This window comes from Orbicella franksi, chromosome 15 (assembly GCF_964199315.1).
Source record: "Orbicella franksi chromosome 15, jaOrbFran1.1, whole genome shotgun sequence".
NCBI lineage: Eukaryota > Metazoa > Cnidaria > Anthozoa > Scleractinia > Merulinidae > Orbicella > Orbicella franksi.
This window is the reverse complement of record NC_138159.1, coordinates 16,167,465-16,189,236: the sequence shown is the minus strand read 5'-3', so window position 1 is coordinate 16,189,236 and position 21,772 is coordinate 16,167,465. Positions and strand designations below refer to the sequence as shown.

Genomic DNA, 21,772 nt, shown 5'->3' with positions numbered 1-21,772 from the left:
CACGAATCACGATATTTTGCGATATCGGAGATCAATAATTGCTTTTTTATTCGCTCACCAAGTTTGTTTTCATTTTTAAATCACTCTCCGTCTGATCGCTCAGGAAAGCGACCTGCCGTTTCCCACTTAAGAGTGTGGTTACAATTACACATGAGTAGAACTATTATTTGCATTTACACGGTATTACGCATGAGCAGACCATTATTTGCAGGCAGTTATTTGAAGGTCACTTGGTGGGCTCTCGGCCAATGAAAAGGAAGCAAATACATCGAATGATAATGATAAGTATATACGTACTTAGCCAAGACGTATCGGTATATCCACCAAATATGTATTGGCCAACTTTAATAATGGTCACAGTGGGTCCCTTTCCATCACAGTTGCTGTGGAATGTTGACGCATCCCAGCCGTCTGTCTTAGCATGCCAACATCGCTCAAAGTAACTACGGGATGCACTCAGGAGAGCTGGGTCTAAGTAAGTTATCAGCTTCCCTAAGTATTTGCTGTGATCGAGATCGCCAAGAATAACAGATGCACCGAGGCCGCCTGGGTACGAGGAACAAGAGGTTAGCTGTGACATTGATTTTAGCCAAATTTAGGCGAACGAAAATGACCGCTGAATTGGGGGAAATATAAAACCTAACCACTGAAAACAGTGAGGGAATATTTCAGTAACACAACTTATACAAAACAAGGCACGGATGGACAGAAATTGAAGAAGATTTAAACGGATGGCGAAATGAGTTTTTGAAACATGTTATAGGCTGAACAGTTTTCAAAGTCTGTATCGTCTGCTTGCATTGTCATCTTTAATTATAACGCCTGGGAGAAGCATTTGTTTGTAATAAAGCTATGGCTTTGTTATTTAGATCCATAGAAGTAATGTCTTCGCTAACATTTAGTTTTATAGCGAGTATTTGACAAAACTAAATGAAATACACCAAACTCAGCTGGGCACAATCCTTCTAATACAGCCGTTTCGCAGTAGCAAAACAGTCAGATTTTGAGGTCTTCTGTTCATCCGTTGTAATAGCCACATGTAGCTTCACAAGACTGAATGCAAATGTCAAACTCCTATCTAAAACCAATAACTGTCGCAAGTATTACATCAACCCAACAAAGAAACACGAATTTATTACCTATTTCGTAAAACACTTCAATGTCAGTTGGCGTGAAATGACTGGTTCCAGTGAAAAATTCACAGCCAGCATTTGAATATCCGGAGGGGAAGGAGTAGGTTCCGCCACACTGGGTAGAAGAATTTTGGTTGGCCGTAGCGTTGTCCGATATGTAGATATCAGGCCCGTAACCGAAGTTGGGGCCGTAATTGGGCTCAGTGTACATTGCATACTGCTGATTTTGATACTGAGTCAACTTCACAGGATTATATCCTTTGACATTGTAGAGCGAGAAGATGAAAGCTTTCCTAGCTGAAGTATAACCGCCAGAATCTAAGATGAAAATAAGCGTCTAAACATTCTGACAATCAACTAGACTACGTGTAGTCTCTCTTTCGCTTAGTCCGTCGAGCGTGACCGTGAATAAACCTCGAGGAAAAAAAGGCCGCGCGAAATCCCACGGGCCATTTTTTTCGCGGTGTTCTACCCGCATCCCCAGGGGAACTCCCAAATGAAAAGGTCGGGGACCCTCGTTGTTTTGCTGAAGGATTCTGGTCTCGCTTACGTCGTTTACGACGAAACGCCACTATTTTTAGCTGCCAAAGTATTTTTTAGTGTAAACTCGAAGAAACAATAACAACAACAATAGTTTTTAGGGTCGATTTGCGCCGATCTCTCGAGTCAGGTCTACTAGCGCGGGCTCCTTGCCTGATCAGCGGCTGGTAATCGAACCTATTCCGTTTTAAGTGGTATCTTTCAGGCATCCAATAAAAGCTCGAGCAACGCCCAAAGTGGTCTCCTTTAGAGGTTGTAAAATTCAATTTTTCGACGAACATCCCCGACCTTCTCAAATGGGAGTTCCCCCGTACTCGCTCACGCACGAAGGACTAACGATCAACTGAAACAAATAGCACAGTAAAAGAAATCGTGTTAATGGATATATTTTTATATAACAAAAATACCTTATTACATGAAATTATCGGGACACGTTAATTTCGCGAATTTCGCGATTTAAAAATATCGCGAGATTAAAGTGACGCGAACAATGAGTGTCGCGAAAATGAAGTGACTTACTTTTGAGATATAGGATCGCCGTTGCGTTTTTGTTAATTTTGACGTGATTGTACCTTTGATAAAGTCGGTTTTTTAAATTCAAGGACATGTTGAAGTAAAATTGCCAAGGAAATAAATTGTGTGTTACTCAAAAACGCGAAGTTAAAGTGATTCAAAGTACAAAATTCTTGCAAAATCGCAAAATTTAAGTGTCGCGAAATGTGCGCACCTCAAACTCGCGAAATAAACGTGTCGCGAAAATTTCATGTAATAAGTTAGGTAGACCAGAAAAATGCAGTCATAGCGCAACAAAGGCGCAAGTCGAGAGGATTTCAAAGGTGTTTCGCATGATGCTTGAAAGAGTTATAAGATTATATTAGTGTTAAGCGATAACTTATCGTTGCATGAATGACATCGACATGTTCTGGCTGAGGAAGAAAACTGATAACAATGACAAGGTTTCACATTTGTCCAGAAGGCCTAAGAAACGAAGACAGTTCAGACTGAAAACTTTCTCAAAATTACTCACTTTGCCAAGAAAGATCAGTATATCCACCAAATATGTAGCTGCCGGACTTAATGATCGTCACAGTGGGTCCCTTTCCGTCACAGTTGTTGTGGAATGTAGATGCAGCCGAGCCGTCAGTCTTTGCATGCCAGCACCGCACAAACTCACTGCGGAATGCATCCGGGACGACTGGATCTAAATAAGAAATAAGCTTTCCCAAGTATTTGCCGAAATCGAGGCTTCCAAGAATGTCCGATGCACCAAGGCCCCCTGTAGAATAAAAGAAAATTTGTGGTATTTTGAAGTGAGATAAAGGCAAATGAATTCGTAGTTCTTAGCTGTTTACCAAAAATGCCCGCTGGTAAGTTCCGTTCCGATTGACGATTTACCATTTACTCAAGAAAAACCAATTTACCAAAAGAGACCAGGACAAGTTCAACTTGATTATATTCCAAGATGGCGGTGAAAGATTGCCAATGGTAATAAGCATGTTTTCCAGTCGGAAATTTCTGTTGAGAATTATGAAATTTCCCGTTCGGTCGAGCCAAAATTGTCTTACCATTTACATTCTGACCGAAATTTCCGGAATTTTTTAGTAACTGGTCGTTTAATGTCTTTTAATGAAATTTGACATACTGATTCGGCAAAATGAGTTTCAAATAAGATGTGTTTACGATATGATAAAAAACACTTTGCATCTTTCCTGGAAACATTCTCACGTCTTTTCCAAACTACGGCAGACATGCTCATGTTCCGAAATGATAAAGACCTTGGGATAATATCTGAAAGTTTTGAAAGTCTCACCAAACAAGTCAAAAATCTTTGCAACATAGTCGAAAATCTACGGCTTCACTCTATAAGATAAGGTAAAGTCTGCATACGAGCCAAGTGGCCCATCAGGCCGGAGCTAATCCCAGTTTCTGTAGTATGAAACGACTAGGAGTATTTCTACTCCTCCCTGGATTGGATGCTAGTCCATAGCAGGGTTATCCCCAGCTTTAAGTTCGCCGGTACCCATTTGTACGCCTGGGTGGAGAGGGGCACTGTGGGAGTAAAGTGTCTTGCCCAAGAATACAACACAACGTCCCCGGCCAGGGCTCGAACCCGAACCGCTCAATCCGGAGACGAACGCACTAACCATGAGGCCACCGCGCCTCCCACAACTATGAAGTATACTGCAATTGATTGTACTGACAGAGGCAGGCATCTGAAAGAAATTGTAGCGTTTATGCTGAAAAACAGGTTACACGAGGAATTATCAAGTGAACCAATCAAACCAGAACCAAATACATGTAGCTGAGCGCGCAGAAGCAGAAGCAGAAGAGCGGGAAAAGGTGTGCGAGAGCTGTGTACGAGCGAGTTGCGATTGGTTCTGATCTTAGATTACTTCTGATTGGACGACAGCGTGGTGCGAGCATCGTCAGCCAGTCGCTTATTGTAGTGATTACTTTGGTTGAAGCCGCTTTATTTGCGAATATTTATTACCTATTTCGTAGAACACTTCAATGTCAGTAGGAGTGAAATATCGGCCTCCAGTGAAAAATCCACAGTAACCAGTTACATATCCGGGGGGAACGGAGTACGTAGAGCCACATCGGGTATAAGAATGTTGGTTGCTCAAAGCGTTGTCCGATATGAAGATGTCATGGCCATAACTAACTTGAACATGACCAAAAATGGGTCCGTAACTGGAACAACCATACATTGCTTTTTCCTGATTTCGATACTGGGTCAGCTTGACAGGATTATATCCTTTGCTGTTGTAAAGCGAGAAGATGAAAGCTTTACTGGCTGTAGAGTAGTCGCAAGGAGCTGAAATGAAGAGAAACGTTTGAAACATTCTGAATACCTCGGCTGTAAACAGACACTGATGAAAGGAAATTGTATTGCCCGGACGGGGAGGGGGGTCACTTCCTTATATGGGCTATACAGGTATGTGCGGCTCCACAGGGTATGGCTTTTTAGCAGTTTTTGTCGTAAATAGAGTATAGATTTTGGCCATTTAGGTCCCAAATAGGGTATGGTTTTTGAACTCTAGTCTTAGATCGGGTATGTCTTATAGAAAAAGCTATCCTTCCACTAAATGCATATAAACATTGCCTTTAACCTTGGTCTGAACTAGGGAACTAATTATAAGGCAGGTCTGAAACAAGGTATTGATTCAAGGGTCTGGTCTTAAATGAGGTATCGGACTTTTGGTCATGTCGTAAATAGGGTAGGGAAAATCGCAGACTTTGGTCATAAATAGGGTATGGGTTTTGTGAAGCGGGTCGCACACCCCCACCAAATTTAAAAAAAGAAAACAACTGTCTAATTGCTACTTACTGCTATGCCAGGACACGTCGGTATATGCACCAAATGTGTAGTTGCCGGACTTAATGATGGTCAAGGTGGGTCCCTTTCCATCACAGTTGTCGTGGAATATCGATGCAGCCGAGCCGTCAGTCTTGGCATGCCAGCACCGCACAAACCCACTACGCTGTGAGCTCAGGAGGACTGGGTCCAAAAAGGAAATCAGCTTCTCGGTGTAATTTTTGCGATCGAGACCAGCAAGAATAACGGATGAACCGAGGCCGCCTGGGTAAGAGAGAATAGCAAAGTGAGGCTTTGAGTCAAAAGAAAAAGCAGGAGCCATCTTAAATAAATTAGCAAATTATGGTAAAAAGGTTAAGTGGGAATACGGGCCAATTGGCCCATCAGGCCAGAGCTTATCCCGGTTTTTGTGGCATGAAGCAACTAGTAGTATTTCTACTCCCCCCTGGATGGAATGCTGGTCCATCGCAGGGTTACCCCCAGCATTAAGTTCGCCGGTACTCATTTATACACCTGGATGGAGTGAGGCACTGTGAGAGTAAAGTGTCTTGCCCAAGAACACAACACAATGTCCTCGGCTAGGACTTGAACCAAGACCGGTCGATCCGGAGTCGAGCGCACTAACCATGAGGCCCCCGCGAACATGGCCCACCCACAAAAGCCTAGTTTTTGTATGAGACAAAAATATATCTTGATGTTTTGCTCACCCCCACACGGTGCACGTAGCGAACAAAAGTTATCCCAAGATTATAAAGCTAGGACAGAAGGGTTCGTTTATTAATTTATAATATGATTGCAAATATGACAGACTAAAAACTCACGGAAGCTTGTACAGTATTTTCCGTTTCCGAAATATGTTGGTTTGCACGAGCATATGTAGGATCCCGCAGTATTGTTACAGTCGGCATTGACGTCACAATCATGTGACCCGTCGGCACATTCATCAACATCTATAAAGCAAAGGAAAAGAAGCGCCAAAGGTGACTTGTGGACGAAGATTTTCCACGATGATCCGAAGGGATAAAACGAATCTTTACGATTGTCTTCCGAAGTTTGTCGAAGATTATCAGATATAACGACTGTTGATAACTTTATTTCCGCTCTTTTCAAGTACTCATTTTCTTATCGAAATGATTAAATTCGTTTTCCTGTTCAACTTTGCTATAGCACTTTGCTATAGCCTTGCCTTAGTGCGAAACCTCTGACGCAGCCTGTAGTTAGTTTGCTTTGTACAACAGGTGTAAAGATCAATAAACGAGTGGTAATCGAGGGATTGTCAGCTAGCACTTAAGTGGCCTACGTCACGGTTTGCGCATCTTGAAAAGTTTAGCCTAAATTTTTCAAGTTCGTCGTTTGTAATCCGTGTCAATCTCCTCCATCCTTAACCATCCTTGCTCCTTTATGGTTGATTATTATCTCTATTGTGTTTTTCTATCTTAGTAAATTTATATTTCCAGGTTTCCTTCAATTTAGATTCAATTTTGTACGTGGCCAAAATGACTCAAAATAACGTAACTGAGCTCCTTTAAATTCGAGCGAAGTAAAAAATTATAACACAAGATATGAGATTCTGAGACTGCTGTTTAGAGTTTGCCAAAACCGTGGACAAGAATTCATACCTACGTACTTACTTTATTTGAAAAGGTCGAGTTCAGGCAGCACTAGGCTGACCAAGTCATGTTATACTTACCAACGCAACCTTTTCCATCCTGATAAATAAACCCAGTCCTGTTACATAAGCAGCGATAAGAACCAATGGTATTCTGACACGTGGCACTCTCGTGACAAACAGGAACTGAGGAATTGCATTCGTCCAGGTCTGAGGGAAGGATAGCAAAATACACTCATCTTTTTTAAGATTTTGAAATGGATAGAATTCGTTAACAACACCTCTGATTTTGGAGTCTCATAGAGGTCCATATTATCAAGTCAAGCTACCATTTTAAGGGTAAAGACTACAAATGTTCCTAGTTAAAGGACCTACTTCACGGTTTGCTCATATTGAAAAGTTTAGCCTATTTTTTTGAAGTTCTTCTTTTGTAAACCGTGTCAGTCTTCTCCATTCTAGACCATCCTTGTTTCTTTATGGTTTATTTAATATCTCTATCTTAGAAAACTGTTACTTTCGGGTTTCCTTCAATTTGAAGTTAATTTTATAGTCTTTACCAGTAGTGAATGTGCATAATAAGAGGTCTGAAGTCTAAATATTGAAATTTGAAAGTAGCCCACCTTGGAATCAAATTAATGTATTTTGCCCAAAGTTTCCCAGAGAGGTTGTTGTAAATGGTAATTACTATTTTAAGTCTAAAAGAACCCCGACCTTGAATTTCCTTGACTCTAGCGCTACAAATAGACGATTTCCTCTTGTTAAATACTGCAAAAAAATCTAGATATCTGTATAAGACGTCAGGGTTAGAAAAAGACCTTGTCATAATCAAAAATACATTTTTTATTGTTACGTGTAAAAACCATGTAAAATGTTTCGTAACTTTTTTCCTCATTTTGCTGCAAAAGCTGTGTGCAACTGGACACCTCAAAACAGCGACAAAAAAAGAAAACTGGGTAAAGTTACCTTCGGTTTTCATGTCACAGTATGCAAGTGCAACGTTGTCTGGTACAATAGAATAAAACCAGTATGTTCCACTGACGGCTTGTCCTCCTTCACTCGCTTTGATTTCATGGCACGATTCAGCAGGCAGTTCAGGAATGGAACCGAGGGGGACTGGAAAGCGAATATTATTCATTAGCTCTTATTAAAGAAAAGCACAAATTTTCTCCAAAACTTTCTTTTTCGCCATAAATCGGTCCAATTGACCATTCTTAGTCTTTAACGAGCAAAATTTGGCTCGATGAAGGAATTCATACATTTTTGTTTAACCGAGCTTAGTCGGTCTGTATGGGAGAATCTTGACCAAGGTCGTGAGTACAGACCTCACTGCGTTCGGTCTGTATGCAAGACCGAGATCAAGATTCTCCCATACAGACGGACTAAGCTCGGTTAATAAGATGTTTATTATATGGCACAAAAGAAAAATTTGATTCTTCTAATGTAACTGGTTTGTACTAGCTGGCATTTTCCTTGCGAACCGCGATGAGCTGAACTTAAATCGGCCAAAGTTTGCTCGTCCTCTTTAATATTTTTTTTCTCATCAGGCGTTTTGGCACTTCCACTAATAGTTTTTTAAGGAAATAGTCAACATTTTTGTATTTTAGTTTACAGCTTTTTCACCGCAAAATGTAACCGATTTAGGTGCCGGTCTAAATGGGAAAATCTAGACCGTGGTCAATATCGATTTTAGCCGATCAAATTCGTGAATTTGGTAGTTCCCAGTCCTTGTGAAACAAATGTACAACCGTATAATAATCCGTGATATTAACCAGGTGTGTTACAGTTCCCGTGTGATTCTTGAATCATACTGAGGATGTTATCTATATATCGACATCATTTCATATACGTTTAAAGCGTAGAGAGCAGAATAATTAATGCATTTTGATCGGTTTATTCGAAGGATTCCCAGAGATTTTTTGACAACCTACAAAGATTCCAAAGTTTAACCGAAGACCTACAAAATTTCCGAAGATGACCCGACGAATTCCGACGATTTCCCAAGGTGATGTAAAGGCTCGTCAAGATGTAGAGAATTTCCAACATTCATCCGAAGTGTCCGACAATTTCAATCGTTATTGCATATATTTTTTCATCATGATAATTTTGCAATTCGTATTACCAACGTATGCATGATGTGCCTCTTTTCTTAAATCGAGAAACGAGAAATTCACTAAACCGGGTAAGAAAGGAACTTGATAAAACTATGATTAGTTACCTCTACCAAAGTCTCGTCTAAAGTAATATCTGTCAGGGTCTGGAACAAAATCTTCAGGTCTCGCTTCCTTGGTGCGATTGTTCAATTCACACATCTCTTTGGAAATAACGTAGTTGAAACTTTGGCACCGTAAGTCAAGGCGACACTCCTTAACACAAACATACGAAGGATCCGTCATCCGTTTGAAGATGTGTCTCTGAAACATCATGCCAAACTGGGAAGCTTCTTTTCGACTTTGTCTGCTACATTGCTGTGCCTCCACGTTACAAAACAGTTGCGATACTCCAAGCACAGCTGCTAGGTAAAAAAGCTTTTTGACAAAAGCCATTACGCTCGACTCCTTGGCAAGACAGTCCTTAAAATCAACACAATGTAAAATAATTGTGAGTGTGCTTTGATAGTTTGAAATCATTTGGCAATTTAGCGCATGACATTTTTTTTTAAAAAACTTAAATAATATTCTATAACAAATTTATTTTTTGAAATTTTAATTTTACCCAACAAACTTAGTATGTGGAAACGGTGCCTTGTCATCAAGATTAATCACCTTCGAGAACTTGTTCGTAAAACACTCCGGACATTTGAGAACACTCGAGAAATGTAGAGAGCACTCGCCTGCGGCTCGTGTTTTCTATATTTCCCTCGTATTCTCAAATGCCCGTCGTGTCAGTTTTATCACAGTGTAATACACGGCTTAGGCTTCTTTATTTGTTAAATAAAATATATTTTCCCCACGAAACTTAACTTCTTTACTTCCTGAACGAATTGAGGAAAATTTCATAGAAAACTTTGATGGAAGTGACTCTCGGGAAAAAATTTTCGCCCTGGGCTATATAACTTCAATAAAAACTGGTTCTGAACTAGAAAAAAAGAACAAATTAAATTAATGGACCTGTTCAGTTAAATTGATGTCAAAAACATGAAAAGAAACATGACCACAAATATATTTATCGACGTTTCGGCGAAATTCCCCTACATCCAGGAAAACGGAGACTGATTTTAAGTTCAAGAAAGTCGCCAATTTGTGGTCCTATTTTATTTTACTGACGTTTCGTTTATTTAAAATTAGTTATACTGAATAAAAACAATACAGTTAATTATTTCAGTTTGAATACTTTCTCTACTCAACGAGTTTTGACAATGTTAAAAGACTTAAAAGTTTAGTTTTGTTCTGACACAAAATGGATGAAGCACAAAATCTGCTAATAAGACTGCTTAATTATAAACCCGTTGTTTATCAGTGAAATGAAGCTATTTACAGTTCTGCATATTTGTGGCTTTTTCCATTTGTGAAAGTTCGATCTATATTAAAAATTGAATACACCATACGCCCGGGCTAAAAGGTTTGTAAATATTATTGGTTCATTAAGTCATGTCCGTTAATTTCGTTTTGCCTGTGAAATTAATAGTCGTATTCACTTCTTCACCCATAAAGGAAGGTTGTTTTGTAAAACAAAGTTTGAAAAGCAGATTTCTAAGTGCTATAAGTGCGCTTGGACTAAACCACCTAGATTCGCCTTGATAACAGAATATATGATGGAGAGTCATTCTTGACTAAGGAGAACACATTGAAAACGCAACGACACAAAGGGATATGACAGGCCCCAATTAAAAACGCAACAATTAACGTTCATTTTTCCATTTTGGATTTGCATTTGAAGAAATGTCAGTCAGGGAAATCACATGATTATCGTGAGGCCATCGTTTTCGAAAAGCTCCGTTTTCAAAATGTTTTCCGTCCACACGAAAACGAAAAGCCGGCGTTTTCAAATTCCTGGCTTGAAGAGCGTTTTCGAAAAGCTCCATTTTCGTGACGGATTAATGTGCACTGTAGGCCTAACCGCAGAAATAAAGCTTCGTTTTCAAATTTATCCGGCCTGAGAAATGCGCATCCTGGACTCTTGTTCAACTTTTATCATAATAATATGTGTGAAAAGATTAAATTGATAACTCAGCATTTTTTTCGGCAAATTCACCTCGGGCTGATTAATCCTTCAACCAAACTTCAACTACTCTTCCGCACAGCTGAAAAAATTCATTAGTACTGAATTAGGTCCTGAAAGTGCTATTTACAACAAAAAGAGGCATACTCTTGAACAAAATTTAAAAGGAGGAAAGAATCTTTCGCTGTGTCAACAAATGTTAATAATTAAACGGCACCTTTTCCGTTAATGGCTTTAGCTTGGAAAAGCGAAAATATATTGTTTCTACTTAATTCGCGAACTAAACTTACGTTGCTAAAAACCATATTTAGTTAAGTTCTAAATTGTGACTCAGGACGTGTTTTTCATGGAATTGCTTTCAGTTAAGGTTTGCAATAAGTTTTTCTTTTGAATTATTAAAAATAAAAAAGGAAAACTTTGTAAGTTGAGTAAAATTAGAATTCATCAGGGAGATGTCATTTTGTGGTTTTAACTCATTTATATATCGAACCTCTACTTCGTTTGAACTATTTTTCGGTAAATTACAAAAACACTGTTTGTCATTTTCCAGTTTCAATGACCTAAAAAGCTTAGTTTTCTTTTTCCTACGACAAGATATTGATCGAATTTACGAATCCAAAAAACACGATCAAATGTTGTTTTTCAATATAACTGATGAATTAAAGTATTTGTGGCTTTTCGGTTTCATTTGTGAAGTTTTGCGGATGTATAACTTACTTACCCGCGTGAAAAGGTAAATAATATTTTTATTATGTAGTGACCGTTGATTTTGTATTGCATGGGGTTATATACTTGTATTGTATTGCATATTGTATTGCATATTGTTATATACTTGTTTGTTTCGTTCATCTGAGGTCCGATGACATTGCTCTAGCTTTTTTTTGCAAAACATAGTTAAAAAGGGAAGTGTATTCAATGCTTTCTTTTATGGAAAAGCACCTGTCAATAGCACTTAATTGCTTTTAACAAACGTGACAACAAAAGGAGTCAGTCATGTAACGTAGTTCTTATAAATAAGTATAAATAAGCTGAAGCAAGCCTGAAATTCTCCGCTAATCTTCAACGCAACGAAGAATTAAAATCGCAGATTTAACATCATTGATTAAGAAAGAAGAAGCTTGCGCACGCACAATTCCAACTCGCTTTGGGTTAATTGATTCACAATTCCATTTCCGGGCTTTGGAGAAATGGGAAGTCGTATGTGTCCGCATTTATAAATTTTAAATAAATTTTGTCGGCATTTATTTCGAGGAATAAATATGATCCATTGACTTACAGAAATGGAAAAGAGTGTACTTCTGTCCGCAGTCCTGGGTTCAAACTGAAGGGGAAAAAATACACTTTTTTTCAACACCTTTGTGCTGTTTTGAATAATTGCTTGTTTATCGTGTCTCGTCACTGCGCCTTTTTCAGCGTGTCACAAACTATGCCACAGACTCGTTTTGACAATTCGAAATATTTCAATGTATTGGCCAAAATGGGCGATAAACATGCTTAAAAACAGCTGCTCCAACGTGAATGTTTTCTGTCATAATTTGGTCAAGAGCAAAATAAAGTCTCGCTGTTTTCTTTTTAAACAGAGGCTCTAGCGCGGAAAGGGGTGGCGCCCATATGAAAACGTCGGTAATACTCGCCAAAAAAAATTGAATTTAGCTAAAGCAGACAAATATGGGCGTGTCTCGAGCTTTATTTGACCTCTAAAAGATGCTACTTAAAACGAAGAAGGGATGATTATATCATTGTGTAGAAACCAGGGATTTCATGGTGGTACTGGAAATTTTTTCATCTGCTGTTCGGGAAAGGAGCCCGGGCTTGTAGATCGGACTCGACAGCTAGCTAGAGAGCTGCGCAAATCGTCATCTCTTCGAGTGCACCCTAAAAGATGTATTGACAGCTACAACTAGTGGCATTTCGTCCTGAACACTCCAAGTGAGACCAAAATCCTTGATTTACACCCCAAAGCGAGACGACGAACATCCCCGACGTTTTCATATAGGATTGTTCCGTAGCTGTATGTGTCCTTGATGGAAATACAGCTGGAAAGTTTATGCCGTCTGTTTTGTTGCTGCAACTATAGAGTCTAAATACATAACAATTCTAGTTTAACACTTACGAGACTTATGAAACCGTATAAAGCTTGTTCCTTTTCTTTTCGCCTGTGCTATGTTATAGACAATGAACGTTGTGTATCTCTGAAAAATATGAAAATTTTGTTGTCGTATATAAATTAGGGGCATTTTCCGTGAGTAATTACCACAGCATGCTATAAACGAAAAGCTAATGGGTTTAAGGACGAGTAACTGCAAATCACTAGCTACTAAATCCATTTTGGTTAATGCTAGGAGAGGCATACTCAGTAAAAAGCTGTTTTGCCCACCTTCTCTTCAGTTGTTCCTTTTGGTCGTGAGCTCTTGTCAAAAGTCAAACACAGCTAAATGGAGAGAAAAGCTTTTGAATTTTCAGTGGACAAGTCCTCCTACTAAATGGCAGGTGACTGCAATATAATGCTCATGTTTACCTACTTTACAGACACTATTTCTGATGGGTAATGAATTGTCGCATGATTAAGATGCTCATCTATTGAAATTTCAATAAAAATAGCTAATATACCATATGCTTGTGAAATGTCTGGATTTTAAATTAACAGGTTTCTTGCCGGCTTCGACCCGGGAACATTTTTTTTTAACATCAACGGTTTTTACACAGAAGTCTAAAAATTAATCTTTTTCACCTATAAAAGATTTCAGTAATGACAGAAAGCTTATTTCGAGAGAGAGCATTTGATAATTAAATGGGGTAAAACAACGCAATTAAATGTTTCAGTTGTACCGTTTTACAAGCGAACTAATTATATTATTCGGTTTCATAGAAGCTTAATTTCAAAATTCAACGGTGACAAAACGTCTTACTGGAATTTCTCAACATTCCGAAGACGAAAACTTCAAAGGGTCTTGTAAGACTTCTCAGAATCGAGTTTAGCTGAGATATAACACGCCTCTGCTTAGTTTTCCAACCCGAATCTTCAACCAGGATCAACGGGCTCCTGCTTCAAGTAAATAAACAAAAGAAAAATACAAGTTGAAAGAGAAAAATAAACCCTTTGGGAGACCCTGGCCCTGTACATGTAACCCAACATAAATTACTTGCAAATAACTCGGACGATTTTAATTTCGGACAAAAAACTGTCCCAAAATAAAATCGTCCGAAATGTTTATAGTACAGTATAACACTTTTAAATAGCTCTATAGCCACCAGTTTCTTTTATGGAGCGATCAGAGTTCGCTCCATAAAAGAAACTAGCGGCTTTAGAGCTATTTATCTGAACTAGTTGAGACACAGTTTAGGGGCCCGAAGATACGTAACGGATTGATAGAAATTTTCTTATTTTCCCGTCGGTATATCTGCAAAGCCAAAACTATCATTCTAACAGATATAGTTTCAGTCTAACACGTGTTTTTTATGTTTCAGGAAAGTGTCCGAAATTTTTGCCCGAAAAAAGTGTCTAAAATTTTTTTGGAGGGTGTAGGTTCGCAAGCATTCTTGAGATATGAGAATGGTATAATTCCCAGAAGATTCTTGGACTGTATTGTGGTTAATTAGAGTGTCATTCCGTTCCCATAACAGCAGTACCCCATGAACACAAAGGATTTCCTGTGTAGGTCTCTAATTCAGGCTTTGGCTTTAAAATTGTTTTGGCGATGTCCACGGAACAATTAGCGAAAATGTATTGGGACTGAAGAAGTAAAAAACAATCTGTAAAAAGAATAAATTGACGGAACGAAACAGCTTAGGTGAGGCTGGAGTCTTTCTAAATGGAAAAGTATATGGTTTTTACTGAAGCAACAGACAAATGGCTGTACAAAGAACCTGTTGTTAGCACAGGGGAAAAATATTTTATTGGGAATATATTTTGAATGTATGTAAAAGGGGAAATCGTTTAAATGAAACAAATCAGTGGGCTTTTAGTTTTTTATCTTTTTATTTATGTCTCAGCAACACGCCCGCGACGCACAAAAGACCAGACATTCTGTCAAAACGTTAAGACTGTGGGTCTTAACTCTCTTGGTTTAACAGTGGGAAATTTTTGGTACACATAAACCGTATTAAAAAAATAACAATAAATTTACCATATTTGACATGAAGAGCGCGACCTCGCGTGATACTAAATCATCTGAAGAGAATGAGTAACCGTTTAATTCAGTTTATTTACTTCAAAGTTTTACAGCTGATTTACATTGACCTTACAAAGCTTACAACACTTTAAACAAAAGCACGGTGAATCTTATCTAATGGCCTCCACACAATCGAGGCCACCTTTCAACAACACCAATTTCCTTTTTTTGTTTTTTTTGGTCCTCAGGGGGCCCGCGCCAAAGGACAAAAAGCATTGAGTCTCGCCTGGCTTGAAAGTCATATACGCCTCATGCCCCGTCCACACTATGCCGCGTAGAAATTTGAAAACGGAAGTTTCACTCTGAAAACGCATCAAATGGTTACCGACAAAATACGCCGGAGGAATTTAAAAACGTAACAGTCACCGGTCATTTTGGATTTGCGTTTGAGGAAAATTCATCCAGGAAAATCACATGATTATTGTGACGCAATCGTTTTCGAAAAGCTCTGTTTTCAAAATGTTTTTCCTTTCACGCGGAAACGAAGAGCCGGCGTTTTCCAATTCGTCCGATTTGAAAAGCGTTTTCGAAAAGCTCCGTTTTCGTGACGGATTAGTGTAGACGGCAGGGCTAAACGTAGAAATAAAGCTTCGTTTTCAAATTCCTCTGGCGCAGTGTGGACGGGGTCTCAGTGACTCTCTTAAACTCTTGCATGGCGACTCTCGTGCGTTATCGGTGACTCTCGTCAACCTTCGTGCGTTATCGGTGGCTCTCGTCAACCTTCGTGCGTTATCGGGGACTCACGTTCACCCTCGTATATTCCTATCGAATTTGAACCTGTTCCAATATTTCTAGCCAGTCACGAAGAGTTTTCTCCCGTTTTGCCCACACTCGCTGAGAGTTGAAAAAATACCCTCGTGTATCTCTCGTGATTAGAAGGCGACTGTCGTTTCTGCCGTTGTCGTTTGGCCCGGGCTTAAAGAGAGATTCCACTAAATAAATAATGAATAAATGATACTAATTTTATTTTAATGTCAATGTGTTAAGCTTGATAAAGCTAAACACTACAAAAAGGTATTGAATAAATACTGATGACTGCGATGCCTCTTGAAGTTTTACGTTTACAGCTATTTCAGTCGACGTTGTCAGATGAAAGCGTCATGTTTTCGCGACAAGACCGAACAGTAGTCAGGGTATTTGTCGAAAGTTTGCATGTTGGTGTAGAGGAAATCTACGAATTTGTATCTTTGCTCGTGAAGTATTAGCAAGGATACAATAGATTTTCCACTCATTAGACCATTTTTCTGTATCTTTTCTTTCACTATTATAAAACGACCTTTGGTTAAAAATTCTGAAATTAAGTGTGGCGAAAGGAACATTGTTTCCGGACGTCTGAAGAGAAAGAAAGCTTAAAGCTTTGCTCCGACCGCGTTAATTGAAATAGCTGTATACTGCAAACTTAAAACTCCGGCGGAAGTTTAAACCTCATGAAGCCAGCTCGCAAAACTTCCGTTCGCTAACTAAGAGGGTCCAACATAGGTTTTTTCAATCCCGCATCCCGCTAGTATTTTTGGCTCAATCGCACCATCCCGCCCGGGTCGGAATGTTTATCTCGATTCCGCCTGATAAAGAGTCGTAGTTCCTCCGTGTAACGACTGTAATGTGTAATTTACCTCTTTACATTCCGCATCCCGCCGTCGATTTCGCATCCCGCCGTCGCTCTTAGGACTATCTCGCATCCCGTCTGTCAAAAAGAGCAAATCCCGTTTTCACCGAACTGTTTTTATCCCGCATCCCGCCATTAAAAGTTCTGTCATCCCGTATTCCGCCTTCATTTTTACTCTCATCTCGCATCCCGCGAAACCTATGTTGGATCCCTAAACTAAGTGGTTAAATGCAAAACCTTTGTAAATAAGAACAATAAATGTAACAAATAGTGCTTTCATAGAACTTGTCATAATTACTACTTAGAGCTTCAGTCCCGGACAAAAGTAGTTGGGACGCTTGAGCTGGATCACGTATCCCCTATACCCTCTAATCAATGTTGGAAAATGTTACGTTTTCTCAACAAGAAGGGAGAAAAATCACCTGGTTATGAACATTGTAGGTGGGGGAGGGGAGAACTTGCTTCGTGTCCCAACTTTTTTGTCTGGGATTTATCGTTTTCTAATCAACCATAAATTACAGAACTTTGGAAACTTGGCCAAAAGTTTCCAGATAATACAAGTTATATTAAATGAAAGCTGCATTTGCGAAATACGAACTGAATTCCGGGAGCAAAATTGAATGGAACGTAGATATTTTCGAAAAGTAGGGAATACCTGGCGAGCGAGGTTTTTCTTTTCCACGGAAATTCCGCAAAATGTTGTGCCATTCGCAACTGGGATTTCCAGAAATTAAAAGCGGAAGTTTTGGCCGAATATGAACTCCCACGAAAGAATGATCGGCTTTTACACTCGACTTCCCGTATCCTTGACCAAGGTACTACAAAATATACGTGTACCTTAGTGCCAACCGTTTTCCTACGACATAGGAAAACGGAATTCAAACTTCCAGTTTCGTTTTTCGTTTACCCACGTCATCGGAAAAGGGAATTCGAACTTTTATTTTCGGTTTTTCGTTTTCCAGCTACATTGAAAACGAAATTGCAACTTCTATTTTCGTTTTTCGTTTTCCCACGACTTCGTACAACAGAATTGCAATTGTCATTTCCGTTTTTTCATCTTCTATTTTCGTAAGACATTGAAAACAGAATTTGAACTTCGATTTTCGTTTTTCGTTTTTGTGTTCTGTTATATTATCTCAAGACGGTAGCCTATTAAGGAGGCGCTAGCGCTCTTTGGGTTTGTATATATTCTTTCCTCCCTTACGATCCTCAAAATGGACGTCATAGCTAACTATATGTAACTGAATGTACATACATACGGAGTTGTGATTACAACAATTAACGTAAAAAAAACTGCGCAGCTATATTTTTAGAAAACTAATATTAAGAATTTTTCAGCCCGCTACAAACCGCATCGAGCTGACTGTTAATAAAAGCCTTCTGTTTCGACTACCACGATATCGATATCGGCAAGGAAATGGAATTATGCTTGTACTATCACAAATCACGGAATTAAATGGCTATTCAGGTCCGACCATTAAGTCAAAAAGTTTCAGTACAAAGGCTTGTCATGATCGATTTGGAACATACAGTTGAACCTCCGATATGGCACCCTCTTCTTATCGACCGGTCAATGTAAAACGAAGACTGCGGACTGACCGGGCATAAAATGGAGACTGAGGGTAAAACGCAGACTGCAGACTACAGACTTTTTAAGTTTATATCGACGGTGTTATTTCCATTATTGATTTCTAACCGGAAACAGGGTTATTCAGGCTAGTAGTGAAAGTTTGCAATGCTCCGGTTAGCCTAAATAACGCTCCGGTTTGCCTGCCAGTTACGGTTAGCTCTCAATGATGGAAACTACTCAGTTAAAAAGTTTCCAGTCTGTATTTTACTCATGGTCTGCAGTCTGCATTTTGACCCTCAGTCTCCATTTTACCGCAGTTGCAGTCCGCAGTCTGCAGTCTGCAGTCCGCAGTCCTTATTTTACACTGACCGGATATCGACTCTTCCATCTGCAACTGACCCTCTCTTCTTGATATCATGGCGACTGTAAAACCTTTTTACACTTACTGTGCAGCCCCATATCGGGTCTTGATTCCCTCGAGAAGGTCTTCATAACTATTATTTTCGTCAATGAGAAAACGGCGAACAAAGACTTCATCAAGGATGTGGTTTCCAGGTCTACTGTTGTTAGCGACAGGAAGAACCAACATTCTTCTGTGGGTTCATGTATACAAAAGTGACAAAAACACATAAACGAAAAACGACAATCGATGTTCAAATTCCGTTTTTCAATATCTTAAAAAACGAAAGACGAAAAAAGGAAATAACAATTAGAATTCTGTTGTCCAAAGCTGTGGTAAAACGAAAAACGAAAACAGAAGTTGGAATCCATTTTCAATGTAGTAGGAAAACGGAAAACGAAAATGGAATCTCGAATTCCTTTTTCCGATCTCGTGAGTAAAACGAAAAACGAAACTGGAATTTCGAATTCCGTTTTCCCCTGTCTTGGGAAAACGGCTGTCACTAAGGTACACGCATTCTACAACTTGCACCTTTTGTTATTAAAATTATGACAGGTTTTTTTCGTTTTCTGCAGGAAATATTTTTTTGCATGGAATTAGTATTATTATCCGTGATCATACCAAAAACCATTTACAAATTTGATAGTTTTGATACTTTTTCTAAAAGACCACTCAATTTGTATGAAAACGTATCTACTTTGTTAGATTTCTTCTACTCTGCTCTAATGTTACGTTAAGTAGCCATAGTAACTCAAGGAGTCTTACTTGAAGGCTAAGGGCTTACACAAAATTGACTCTGCAAAGTTTAACATTAAAATTAATCTATCGATGAAAGTCTAGCATAGGCAAGCTGCACTCTCATGTGGTACGTTCATCATACTATACAAGGTGGTTCTAACTTTTAAGTCTGTGGATGAAACCCTAGTGTGTGACCATTCAAATGAAAGCTATTGAGCAGTACTTTGATGTGGTACTGTTTATTATGCTATACAAGGTGGTTCTAACTTTTAAGTCTGTGGATGAAACCCTAGTGTGCGACCATTCAAATGAAAGCTATTGAGCAGTACTTTCATGTGGTACTGTTTAATATGTTGTAGAAGGTGGTTCTTAGTTTTACGTCTGTAGATGAAATACTAGTGTGCGATGATTCCGGTGAAAGCTATTGAGCAGTATTTTCATGTGGCACTGTTTACTATGTTGTACAAGGTGGTTCTAACTTTTAAGTTTGGATCAAATACTAGTGCGTGACCATTCAGATGAAAGCTACTGAGCCGTGATTTTTATGTGGTTCTAACTCTAACATGTAACCCAACAGTGTGACCGGCACGAGTAACTCTAAATAATATCAAGGGATTTGGAAAATTTTAAACCGAGACCGTTCTTGGATCATGGATGACAATGTGGCATGAGTCTCGTACGCCAATCGCTTGTCGTAGTTGCAAATTTACATAATACCATAATGTTTACAAATACCATAGTAATTCGATTTAGGGCCCCGGACGCCTGTTTACTTTTGGTAGCTCAAAGGTGGGGTGGGGGCTTGTTTGGGCTTATTGGAGGGCAGGCGCCCTTTAGGAATGGGTCGCTTATATATTTCTGTTTACGACATAAACAGTGGAATGTGATTGAACAATGACGGGTAAAATGACTTGACAACTGTAACAAGCGGGGCTTGATGAGTCCAATTCAATAGCTTCGGCAATATTACCTTCAAATTAGAAAGCGGACTACATTATTCACTCGTCTAGTCAGTGTTTACTATGTCAATGTCTTTAATGCCATTTTTGTAATGGTACCTCTTGTTGGAATAGGGGACGTGTATTAGAAAAGGACAATCAATATGGAGGACTTGTTAGACAGGGGACGCTTTTTGGAAAGAGAGCGCTAAATCGAATCATTACGGTATTAAAAGAGAGTTAGCATGTTCTGTTTTTAATCACCTATTTCGTAGAACACCTCAATGTCAGTAGGAGTGAACCCATAGCCTCCGGTGAAAAACCCACAGTTACTAGTTGAATATCCTGAAGGAACGGAGTATGTATAGCCGCACCGTGTATACGAATTTGAGTTGCTCAAAGCGTTGTCCGATATTTTGATGTCATTGCCATAACCAAAAGTGGGTCCGTAGTTGGAGCAGTGGTACATTGCGTAACTCTGATATTGATACTGAATCAGCTTGACAGGATTATATCCATCTTTGTTGTAAAGCGAGAACAGGAAAGCTTTACTGGCAGAAGTATAACCGCAACTAGAACCTGAATTGGAAACAAAAGGTTAACAATTCTGAGCATTTCGGTTGAAAAAAGAAACAGATATATACAGAAACCATATTGTATAAAGAGTTCTTGGGAACAGAACAACCACAGCGCCAAAAATAAGTATTCAGCGTGGGGATCCGATCTGTTGGCAAAAACGTTCAATTTGCGTTACGCGTGATAGAGCAGTTTTCAATTGTGAGTCGACTGGTAATCAGGAAATTACTTCTTTTTCCCTACGGTTTGAGATTGGCTGAGTAGTCCAATTTGGTAAGCAATTGGTTTAGTTTTACGACACTCAATTGAAAACAGCTCTAACACGAAAGAAGTTAGTGGATTTATATACCCGGTTTATATACCTTCTTGACATCTGAAGTTTCAAATGCGTGAAATGAGATCGCGACGTTCTGGGTTACAGCCGGTGAGATAACTGTTTTTGAAGCCGAAGAGGTGCTTTAGTTGAAACAAGACTGATAAGCAAGTGAGACGCCCGGAGTCTGACAGAGAGAGGTCGATTTTCTGGAAGCTGTTGATGCTTTACAACAGGACATACTATAGAAAATTCTCCGAACTCAGCTTCACTACTCCGATTTTGTGAAATATCATGCAACTGGGTCTTATTCTGTCAGCATTATCTTTTTGGGAGCCTAGGAAACCAAACGGGCGTATCTAACTACAGTCAACTGCCGTAGTTTGGAACCCCGGCGGTTCTATACAAAGGACTGAGAACAAACATTGGGTACTAGCTTCAACCATGTTATCAGTGCAAGATATTAAATTACAGTATTTATAGAGGAAGTCACATCAGCCTTAGCTGGTTTTCATGCAGGTCCTCTATCCTGGTCGAATTGGAATTTGGAGATGTTGGTTTTTGTGGAGGGAGGAAAACCGGAGAACCTGGAGAAAATCCTCGGAGCAAGGCGAGAACCAACAACAAACTCAACCCACATAAGGCACCGTGCCGGAATCGAACCCAGGCCACGTAGGTGGGAGGCGAGCGCTCTCACCAC

General features: G+C 39.3%; 1 protein-coding gene across 1 annotated transcript; it reads right to left on the bottom strand.

Annotated features, from left to right (window-relative positions):
• Window positions 1–199: 199 nt before the first annotated feature.
• On the bottom strand, window positions 200–13,282 carry LOC145470647 (uncharacterized). Its single transcript, XM_081454462.1, has 12 exons — window positions 13,137–13,282; window positions 12,873–12,951; window positions 12,036–12,080; window positions 8,817–9,171; window positions 7,565–7,714; window positions 6,683–6,811; window positions 5,814–5,942; window positions 5,005–5,256; window positions 4,165–4,491; window positions 2,701–2,949; window positions 1,140–1,451; window positions 200–546 (listed from the first exon to the last, which is right to left on the bottom strand). The coding sequence occupies exons 4-12, from the start codon at window positions 9,142–9,144 to the stop codon at window positions 227–229; spliced, it is 2,196 nt and encodes a 731-aa protein (XP_081310588.1). The 5' UTR covers window positions 9,145–9,171; window positions 12,036–12,080; window positions 12,873–12,951; window positions 13,137–13,282; the 3' UTR covers window positions 200–226.
• Between the last annotated feature and the right edge of the window lie 8,490 nt (window positions 13,283–21,772).

Coding starts and splice junctions, on each gene's coding strand:
- LOC145470647 (XM_081454462.1), bottom strand. CDS start 9,144: ATGGCTTTTGTCAAAAAGCTTTTTTACCTAGCAGCTGTGCTTGGAGTA. Junction 5,257..5,813: donor AAAATACTGTACAAGCTTCC/GTGAGTTTTTAG, acceptor TCTCTTACCCAG/GCGGCCTCGGTTCATCCGTT. Junction 4,492..5,004: donor CGACGTGTCCTGGCATAGCA/GTAAGTAGCAAT, acceptor TCTTCATTTCAG/CTCCTTGCGACTACTCTACA.